Raw genomic sequence first — 11,170 nt, forward strand, 5'->3', positions numbered from 1 at the left:
TTTAGTAGGTCTTTTATATGATTTAAAGTTTACATTGTTAAGCTAAGTAGGTTTTTTAGAAAGCATGAATGGCTAGCTTTGTAAAGGCCAAGTAATCATCCTTTGATAGCTAATTGTTAAGATAATTTAAATTTGTTAATGATTGAAAGAAATATATTATATTTTATTTTTTAGGAAAATAATTAATGTATTTGCTTTTTGATACTATCATGTAACTTAATTTATTTTTAATTTGATAAAATAAATATTATGGATTAAACTTCTACAATTAAGAGTCATGTATAATAGAAAACATAATTATTGTGTGTTTTCTCTTTAGAATTTAAAACATAATTTTCTACAACGTTCCTCTTTAGAATGGGCTTATCATTCAAAAGAATAATATTAATATAAGATAGGTTGTGATACAATGCATAAAATGGATAGTTACAGGAACCAAAATGAAAGAAAAAGTCATTCCGTTGCCGGGAATCGAACCCGGGTCCCCTGGGTGAAAGCCAGATATCCTAACCGCTGGACGACAACGGATCTTATGCTATTGTTTTACTTGTGTACTTTAATAATTTTATTTCACCAATCTTTCAAATGTTTTGGACAGCACTTGAATTTTGGCCATCAACTAATACGGGCATACCGCACCCGCTTAAATTTTTGCGGGCATTTGCAGGCGCGGGCTAAACGGACCGGACGGCCTGTTTTGTCATCTCTAAGTAAAAGTATGAAAAAAAGAATTGTGTGGAGATATATGTATAGAGATAACTAATAAAATTGTGATAACACATTAAAATTTAATTATAAATGATGGCACAAAAGAACATAAATACACTTGTCTAATGACATGTTGTATATATGTTATTCTCATGAACAGATGATGATAAAGAGAAATAATGGTTTTCAGGATGAGGTGGAGGACTGTTCCAATAGTTTACTTCATTCTCTCTAACTACTTACAACACCTTAACCAAAAAAATTGCATTGTAAATCTTTCATTAATGGATGAATTTATGTATCTTTCATTCATGGATGATGTAAAAGGTAATTTGTTGGATAGAAAGAAGTTAGAGAAAGATGATATCTGTAGAACAAGTATGTGACCAATTTATATTTTGAAGAATGTTAGGAAAATGCTCCCTTATTTCTGGAATTTATGTAGAATTTGCTAAATCACATGGATGAGTATCACATCATAGCACTGATTATAAAATTGTTTAGGTAAGAATGAGAATGATTAAAACAGAGCATTTGGCAAAGCTATCTATAACAACTATTTAGAGCCACTCCTCCATGGGGTAGAAGAAAATTTGCAAATGTATTTGCTTATGAAATTTACACTGCATCTATTTTCAACCAGAACCTGCAAACTACTAAGAATTTACATTTCTCACCCTCTCAATCCCCACACAAGGTACATATAGGGGGTAAAATGTGAAATCAAATAGAAAAAAAGGAATTACAAAACCACAATCAATCCCTATTCTCCTCATCGACTATGCCATTATATTAGATGGAAGCTAAATGTAATTGATCAGTAGGATATTGCTGCTATTCCAGCCAAATATATGGAAAAACAATTCATTTACAGGTTCAACGGGCCAGGTCTTCACTCCCAACACCAACAGATGACTTGTCAATCATGCGTACATTATATTTCTCGTATACTCTTGCGCGATTCTCAGCCCACCATTGTTCAGCTTGCTTCTCACTAAACCGCTTCCGACTGCAATCACAAATGTAAAATTTCAAATTCATGTTATAATATGGCTATCTGAATTGCTACTTCATTTCCTACAAAACACAAAACTATAGAGAATAAAGCATTGTGGTGGGAAAAAGCTCCTTAGTTACAAGATAGATAAAATATGAAATTGTTTAAAGAAAAGAAACATGACAAAAAACAGTCCTGTAATAATTGCTGACAGTACATAAGCAAATAGTTCGGTGGATTGTTTCATACACTAACGAATAATATAACTAACTCATCTCTACAAGTCAACCACTCTCAACTGCATCAAAATGTCTCAGGGCCTAAAAGAGACTAAATTGCCATTACAATCAAAGGTTTTCAATGACCTAGGACTAATTCTTCAAGGCCTTACTAACATGCATATCATACTCTACACTTCATGGATTAACTTCAGTAAGTAGAAAGAAAAGTAATTTCTAATGTGCATTCCATACCTGAAGCGAACTCTCTTAAGCTCTATTATGCTTCCTGGTAAGGTGGTGAGCGTAATATATACACCAGATTCATCTTGTTCAACCCATTCTGTCTCATTATGGGAATCACTATCCTTCGTTCTGCTCCCATTTCTATTAGTTGCATCTGACTGGATCTGTTTATTGTGACCAGCACTACGGTTACTGATGGTACTTGATCCATTAGAAAGTAACCGGCTATTTGGTCCAGTTAAGTCTGCTTCTGGGCTTGTTGCTTGAATATTCAATCGATCAATGGAAGCATGGTTAACTTCATTGGAACCAGGTGTTGAACCAAATGAAGCAATAGAAGAAGGTGATTTGACATTCCTAGCTGCTCCTACAGGTAGCCTCTCAGCCATGTCCTTCAACTGTTAAGTGCAAGAAATATATAAATGTACAATCAGTTAGGCTTATATAAGCTTATATATTAACAATTATACTAATTTATTAAGCTCAAATCCATTAATTTGGTTTCGAATTGATATTGAGCCTGATTGTAACATCTATGGTTTGCAATTTATATTTGTACTTTTTAGTAGTGTTAATTCAGTGAATCTTGAATGCTTATTGTTTTCTCTGTGGTAATATCTTCTTAGAATAATAGCTGATTTGTTTCAAAAGGAAAGGATTTACGCCCACCACTAGTTTATAAACCCAGTATAATGCAAGGAAAGTTCAATTCTTTAGCTTCTTCCTTTCTCTGTTTTGTGAGCATGTAGGAGATTCAGTCCATGATAGCAGTCTAATTTGTTAAAGTGGTTTTCATGGTATAAAAATTTCTACCTGGGAAGTAAGCGACTTGATCACTTCTTTTGCTGCTTTGCATTTGGCTGTTTCCTCCCCAGCAATTGCTATGGCATCTTTCAGCTGTTTAGTTGTTCTTTCCAACTCAATTTCTTGAAGTTGGGCTTTCCGAGTCAGGTTTTCCACCTAAATGAGAGGAAAAATCAGGCTTAATACAAATAAAATGAGTTAAACTTCCATGGCAGACCTTCAAAAAAATTTGTATAAAGGAAGAAGAAAGAAATAGTTCCAGCCTATGAAAGTAAATTTTAGATGTCAGACAATGCAGAAGTCATTAAAGTTACACGAGGCTCTTACCTATTGAAGTCTGGAGAGGGCAGTTATACGCAATCTTACCCTCACAAGCAAAAGACTATTTCCAGAATTTGAATCCAAGAACTCTAGGTCACAAGGCAAACAAACTTACCATTGTGTCGAGGCCCACTCTAATTAAAGTTTTTTGCAATTAATATGCATCTTGTTTCCAGGATCCTATTTCTTATTCTTTTTACATCCACCTCTTACCTATTGAAGTCTGGAGAGGGCAGTTATACGCAATCTTACCCTCACAAGCAAAAGACTATTTCCAGAATTTGAATCCAAGAACTCTAGGTCACAAGGCAAACAAACTTACCATTGTGTCGAGGCCCACTCTAATTAAAGTTTTTTGCAATTAATATGCATCTTGTTTCCAGGATCCTATTTCTTATTCTTTTTACATCCACCACACCCCTCTTCTATTTTTTATCCACAATTATACTTTACCCCATTTTTTGATCTTGTCTTACATTACCACAACTTAAAACCTGAAACATCTAAATCCCTTGCCTTTTCACCAACCCACTTAATTTCTTGTAAGTACATAAAATTGATCCTCCTCCCATTGTGTCTACTATTTTCATCGATTTACCTGTAATAGTGCCTATATTTCATGTTTTGGTTCCTATCCTAGACTGATTAACTAGCTTCTTTACCCACACCCATTCGTGAAATGTGGGAATCCTTGCTTATTTTTCACTACACCCTGATGGCGATGCGGCAGCCCTTGCTTATTTGACATTGTATTCGAGCAATACATATCGTTCCTTTTGGGCAACAACTTAGCATTAACATTTTCACATCTTGGATCCATATCATAGAAATTCACAAAAAAATTATGTTCACTGTCGACAACCTAACACAATATTCACCTTTTATACGAGCTTAGGACCGGGTATGTATAGAGCATCAAGCATACATAGGTGGGTTTTTCTTCAGAAATAATTCACATAAATTAATGTCATAAAAACAGAATACTTGAAATACTAAAAATGGTGCTACTTGTGAGCCCACTTCATTAAAATTAAGTTCAAACATTAACAGCAAGAAAAGAATTACTGTCAGCCATTGCACAAAATAAGATACCTGTGATCTTAATTTAATAACCTCCTGACTGAGGCTATCATTCGTCTTCTTAGCATCATCCACAACTATCTTCGGTGAGGTAAGACCTCCTAGTGTTGGAGTTGGAGTAGTTGAACGAGGTGGACTAGGCCGTCTAGATGTTGGGGATGTTGCTCGGGAAGCAATTCTAGATCCAGGAACAGAAGCTGAGAAGAACTTCTTTGATGATCCAAAAACAGGATTTAAAGATTTAGAAATATTCAGTGCTCCCCATTGTGAACCCCCATTTGGAACAGGTGAGACACGGCTACTGTTAAATTCCAATTTCTTGTTTTTCTTTGAAGACTTGCTTTCCACTTGTTTAAAGGATTCCATTGAAGAAAATCTGGCAAGTTGATTATGAGATCTGGAATCCAATTTATAGTCCTTATCAATTAACTCAAGTGACCCCTGATTGATACTTCCTCTTCTGCTCACAGACGAATGAGATGAAGAATCAGTTTCTACCGCTTTCCTTAGTTTATTAAAACAATTATCACATACGCGATAGGGTTTGTTAGGGTTTGGTGCCATTGAAGCCTTAAGACACTTCTTACAGCTACATGAATGGCAAAATACAAGTCCACAATTGTAACAATTATGACGTTTTCTTTTGAAATTAAATGGAAGACGACAACCAGAACACATAGACTGGTCAACACCAGATACCCACTTATGCAGACAGATAGCTGCAGTGAAATTAGTACCACAAGCAATACTTTTGACTTGTTTGTCTTTCAGAGCTTCTACCAATGTTGGGGTATTTCTATCATCAGTATCCCCATGGCCTAAACGACCATTGGCACCCTTCCCCCAAGTGTAAACTTCAGTCCTCGATGTTAAAACTGCAACATGATAAGCACCACAAGCTATCTCCTCCACAAAACTCTTGGAAAGCTTTCCTTCTACACGGTTTGGTAGCTTCCCATTGGCTTGAGGATTCCCTAACTGGCCATAAACAGGACTGCCCATTGTATAGACATGGCCTGAAGTTGTAAGTGCAACAGTCAGACTATGTCCACAAGCAACTTGACAAAAATTGGGTTCAACGAGAGCTGCAACACAGGTTGGAACAAGTTTTGCTTCCTTATCACCATGCCCAAGTCGACCCTTGTCTCCATCACCCCAAGTAAACAGCTTCCCTGAAGAGCAGTTGCTTGAACTTGAATTCCCAACCATGACTTCAACAACTGCAGCAGTATGCCAAACCCCACAAGCAGCCCGTACAGTACGAAGACCTTTGAGGGACTCTACTTCCCTTGGTAAAGATACATTTTTTCGGTCTCCGTGACCCAGAACACCAAATGTACCATCACCAAAAGTAAATAATTCCCCAGCAGAGGTTACAACAGCAGTATGCCATGGTCCACAAGAAATAGATGAAACACGTATGCCCTCCAAAGGTCCATTTACTCTTTTTGGGACCCAGTGGCTCACTTGATTTCCATGTCCCAGAAGACCATAATTGTACGTGCCATCACCCCACGTATAAAGATCACCAGAAAGTGTCACAGCACATGTATGATACTCTCCACAAGCTACAAGTTCGATATTTGTATTACCTAGAGATTCTATAAGCTTTGGAAGGAGAACATCAGATTCAACACCATGCCCAAGCCTGCCTCCTGATTCCTCCCCCCATGAGAAAAATTCGCCTTGTTTGGTCACCAAAGCTGCATGTTGCCCACCACAAGCAATGTTCTGTACGTCAAGAACTACTGCAGATTCCAAGGCTTTTGGAAATAGAGAATCCATTTTTACTCCCAAACAACTCCCAACTCGGTGAGTCCCACCACCCAAAACACCATCATCACCTGTGCCTTCCCCCCAAATGAAAACATCCCCTAAAGCATCACCATCATCATGACCAGAACCTTGGCTAGATGAGCTAACAGCGCTTGATAGACTAACTCTAAAAGCATCCATTCCCATTGTTTTCATGTGACCATGCATACTATCTGATCCTCCAGATGATACAGAGTGGACCGAGCCACTGGCAGAATCTGAAGGGAAGAAACCCTTTGGAGGAACAGCATACAGAACCACATCAGAAAATGCTTTGTCCAAACCATTCTTAGGGGGGCTCTCATATGGGCTACGAAGGCGAATGTGATCCCCGCTATCCTGAATAGGACAATCAAAATCCACTAAATAAACATCAACCGAAATGGGGTGAAATAGGTAGAATGTGGGAAAGGGCATAAGAACATATACCTTTTGCAAGCTGTCATTACTACCAAATGGAGAATGTAAAGGTGAACTTCTTCTAGTGTATGTTCGAGGACTACTAGCTTCAGATGGAACACCATCACTTCTTGGCTCGGCCCTCCACTTTCGATGATGGCTACGTGAAATTAATGCTTTCAAACCACTGAACCAAACCTCAGCTTCATCTTTATCCTTGCAAATCTAGTAGGAAAAAATCAGATCACCGGATTATGTTAAGATTCTAAAGACAAAATACATTGATACTGTTCACAATAATAATATATGTACAACCAAAGCAACAAACCAACAGCAGCCAAAAATACCAAAAGGAGGGGAAAGGAGAAATTCATACCAAGTCCAGTGACCTATCATTGTAGATAAGAGAAAAAGACTGGTATTCCTTCTCAGGTCGAGGGTATCTCTGAAATATGGGCTGAAAAAAGTAGGGGCCATGTCTTATCAAATCATACTTGAAATAATTCATTTTAGATGCCCAAAGTCAAGAAGGAACCACAAATATATTTTGATTATTAAACCATACTCAGAGTTCATGCATTTCTAATGTCTTATTAAATAAATATTAACTTACTGGAATAGAGCACCAGAATAGCACAAACATCAGCGCATATATAAATTCCTTAAAGTAAAACAGGACCCAATAATTTGCATAAAAAGCATGTTGGAAAATATTCATAATTCAACAACAGAAACAAAGCCTTTTACTAGTGAATGGATACAAATGATGTCATATTTATATATTTTGACTTTAAGCAAATGGAGGTTACAAGAGTACATATAGAGATATGTAACGCAAACTGTATTAATCTTAGAAACATCAATATCAGAAGAAACATTGTACTGTTTGGCTAAATATGAGAACCAAAACAGTATCAGGATTCCACTAGATATGGCTAAATATTTTACCTACCGTGCGTTGTCCAGATATAATTCTAGAGATATGGCTCAGTTTAAGGTGCTTCTCTTCTTTCCCCGAGAACCATATCAAAACAGATTCATCCTGAAAGCAATAACAAATCAAAAAATTTCAAATTTTGGAAACTGGAATATATCTAAAAACTTAAATGTAATGGAAAAATAAATGCATATAAAAATTGCAAAATAAACTACATGCAATATTATGGATATAACACAAAATCATATCTTATCCTATAAAAGGCATGCATAGCCACCAAATAAGGATATGGTATGTATGGCCAATAAGGTAACTGTTAGAATATTAACATTTATGTTATGATAATATTTAAGCCACAATATTAGCACTTGATCAATGACATTAAGTTGAATATAGAAAGTGGTTGGGCTATAGATTAAGTATTCGTTATTAGACAATAAGTTAGCCACTAATTAACTCATAATTACCATATTGATTACTCTGTTGATTGATTGTGATCAAACTATAAATAGCTTCCTAGCTGATATTGGTGCCTCTCTCAGATGATTCTCCATATCTGATCAAGTTGCAATCATTCGAGTTCAACTAATCCTTTGCCAGCATGTGAGGGCATGTATCACACCATTTCAGCAATTATGGCAAGGATGGTCACCGGTACGTCAAGTTGCGACCATGTGTCCTTCTCAACTGTGCTTTTTTATACACACATGAATCCAGGGGTCTAACCCAGGACCTCATGGTACATTTTTTGTTAGAGTGTGCAATTTTCGAATATCCATTTTTCCACTATTATCTTATAAATTATTAACCGACTTTGGTATTCAGCTTCAAGGACCTTGACTATCTTTCTCCCTACTGCTTTTAGAAGATATGTTTTTACTGTTATGAATAGAACAAAATATAAATAAAGGACAAAATTAGAATAGGAGGCTTTGACGTTGGTTTTGAAAAGAAAATAGGGGCAAAGTAATGCCAAATACAATGTAAAAAATAAAAAGAAGACACACTCTAACAAGGGTTAATTTAAATTTATTATAAGGACAAAACTCACGTTGGAAAGCCGAAAGGGGCAAAACTTGGGCTTTCCCCTTCTTCCATACTTGAGCAAGTAAGCCCCTTTCTTTAAAGCGGTAATGGCCTGTCATTAAGATCACCAAAGGATTTCAATCAGCATAGGGTTTTTATAAACAGAACAATTAAACATGTTGCACAAGACCTGGTATAGCATTGAGCAATCATTCCCTTCGCCCTTTTTATTGGTACATGTTATATAACCCATGTACAAAAGAGTAGTGCTATTTGGTATGAATTAGATTTGTAGGAAAAGCAACAAAATTGTGAATCACTCCACACTTGAAGAGACATGTAATGCAATAAAAGGAGGTTTTAAAGATGATAACCTAACACAATAGTTTTGGATAAATTCGCCAAACAAGGTTTCGTACTTGCAAGTATTTCCTATATAAAAAAGATAAAGTTACCAACAAATAATTAACTAACTTACGTTGGTTATGCACTCCTAGCTAGAAGTTGAAGCAAAATAATGAGTCAAACTACCTTTTTTGGCGAAACTAAGGAAGTTAATTATTTCCACCCTCATCTCAAACTTTTACTAAGCCAATTAATTACCCCCACCCCCTTCATCTGAAGCTTCTAACAAGTCAATTAACTAATTCCTCCCTCGACTCAAAACATCCAAAAGGTTCCACAAATAATGCCCCCTCAACAGTTACAGCAACAACAGCCAAGGAGAACATTGTTAACATCAGTACACTACGTAGATAGACAATCTTCAAATCAAACAGAATAATAGCAACAAAATGCTAAGAATAGCAATAAAATGCCAAGAATAGCAACAACTTAAAACGTTATTAAATCTCTATGATATGGATCAAATGTGAAATTCTAACAATAAGAAAAAAACAAATTAAGATGCTATGAATTCACAGTACCAAAGTACCTGCTCAATGTCTCTTTCAACAGTACCAGTTCTGTTAAGATCCGAACTCATTCTATCACCACGTGAAAAAACAATTAAAAACAAAAAATAAAAATAAAAAAACGCTAATAAGAAAGTTTTTTTCTCAAATCTAAACACCAATCTTGTATTCACCCATTTTCATACCCGAACCTTTCCATTCATCAATTCGCACAAGAATCAACTCAAAACCCTCACTCAACCCCAAATTGACACGCTCCGACAACACAAAACCTTCACCGGAGCTCAAATCCACCATTACTCACAGCTTCATCGTGCACTCTCCCGCCGGTGCTTGACACAGAAACTTCCACGGATTCCGGTGGTAAAGAGGTCTCTGAGCTCAGGACAGTGCATGAAAGATGAAATGGAGAATAGAAGGAACAATGATCTGTCGGAATCAGTTGCAGAAAGGGAGAGGTTTTAGAGAGAGAAAGTGAGAGGTTTTAGAGAGAGAAAGCAAAGTGAGAATTATATATAAAAGAAATTACAGTGTGGTCTATGGCTGAGAAGTGAGAAACAACTGTGAGATACAGAGAGAGAAGAAAAGCGATAAACAAACTAAAATATAAACTTATCAGATTGGACATCATGTTGCTCCAATTTTCGATTTTGCCACTGCTTTTCTGCGTTCATCCCATCTTTACTTTATTTGGTTCACCGCATGTATTCTTTCCGACAGTAGGCAATCATGTCTAAGCCGGCAAACATTCACTTGTATGTGGATTCAGGAGACTCGAACCTAATATCTTATTTAAGAGGAATCAAATCAAACATGGAAAATGACGTGGATAAATAAAAAACAGAGAACGCTTTTTGTATAGATAAAAATCAATATTTCTGAAAATTGGGATAATGGCTATGAGTATTTAACTAAATATAAAACGCATTTTTTTTTTTTTGCATAGATGGATATAATTTACAAAATGAATCATCCTTAGTAATACTAAATATTTCACATCAACTTAAGGATTATATCATAATATTGTGATTCAATAATTTCTTCTAATATGTGCCTAGACACATATCGACCATTGTTATTATATTGACATTATTATATGATAATTTGTGATTACAATTAAATCTACATTACTAATTTAGAATAAACTTATTTCAATCATATGCCTTTACCATGTTTCTTTTGAGTTGTTCATCCTATGTTATAGGATCTATCACAATGAGTTATGATCATATGGTTTTGCATTGATAATAATAAGAATGTGTTATTTAAAAGAAATATTTTATTGGGAAGTTGTACATTATCATTGAATTCTACTCTAACTATTTTTCGTTTGGCTTATAATGAATTAAATTGCCTTTCACCATAACCAATACGAAGAAGTCACTTTCCATTGTTTTGGCTTGTTTTTTCTTAGCCTTGTTTTAAACTCACAATAAATAAATAAAAAGAGTCACTTTCCCTTTCCTTAAATATAATTTGTCATTGACTATTTTCCTGTTCTTTGTTGTTCCAAATGCAAACATAATATTTATAGAACAATAATCTATCCAGATGTTTTGAACTAGAAATTCTTTTATCAAGGAATGTTAAAAGCTTTATAAAAGTTATTAATTTCATAGGATATTTTATTTGATATCAACATATCCATTCAATACCAACGAGTTGTTGATAAAGTGATATGAGACCATATGAGACCATACTAGAT

At 35.6% G+C, this 11,170-nt stretch overlaps 1 protein-coding gene and 1 non-coding gene across 3 annotated transcripts; both read right to left on the bottom strand.

Moving 5' to 3' along the window:
- Positions 457-528, bottom strand: TRNAE-UUC. The gene has a single exon. It is a non-coding gene; the product is annotated as a tRNA-Glu (tRNA).
- LOC109360575 lies at positions 1,242-10,005 on the bottom strand. Of its 2 annotated transcripts, XM_019605559.1 has the most exons (10): positions 9,651-10,005; positions 9,486-9,537; positions 8,577-8,663; positions 7,541-7,630; positions 6,965-7,045; positions 6,619-6,813; positions 4,387-6,528; positions 2,983-3,129; positions 2,179-2,567; positions 1,242-1,717 (listed from the first exon to the last, which is right to left on the bottom strand). In XM_019605559.1, exons 1-10 carry the CDS (start codon positions 9,662-9,664, stop codon positions 1,585-1,587), a joined length of 3,330 nt encoding a protein of 1,109 aa, XP_019461104.1. In that variant the 5' UTR covers positions 9,665-10,005; the 3' UTR covers positions 1,242-1,584. The 2 variants fall into 2 exon arrangements, with proteins under 2 accessions (XP_019461104.1, XP_019461105.1); XM_019605560.1 differs by lacking the exons at positions 8,577-8,663; positions 9,486-9,537; positions 9,651-10,005 and adding an exon at positions 7,993-8,142.

This window comes from Lupinus angustifolius, chromosome LG11 (genome assembly GCF_001865875.1).
Source record: "Lupinus angustifolius cultivar Tanjil chromosome LG11, LupAngTanjil_v1.0, whole genome shotgun sequence".
NCBI lineage: Eukaryota > Viridiplantae > Streptophyta > Magnoliopsida > Fabales > Fabaceae > Lupinus > Lupinus angustifolius.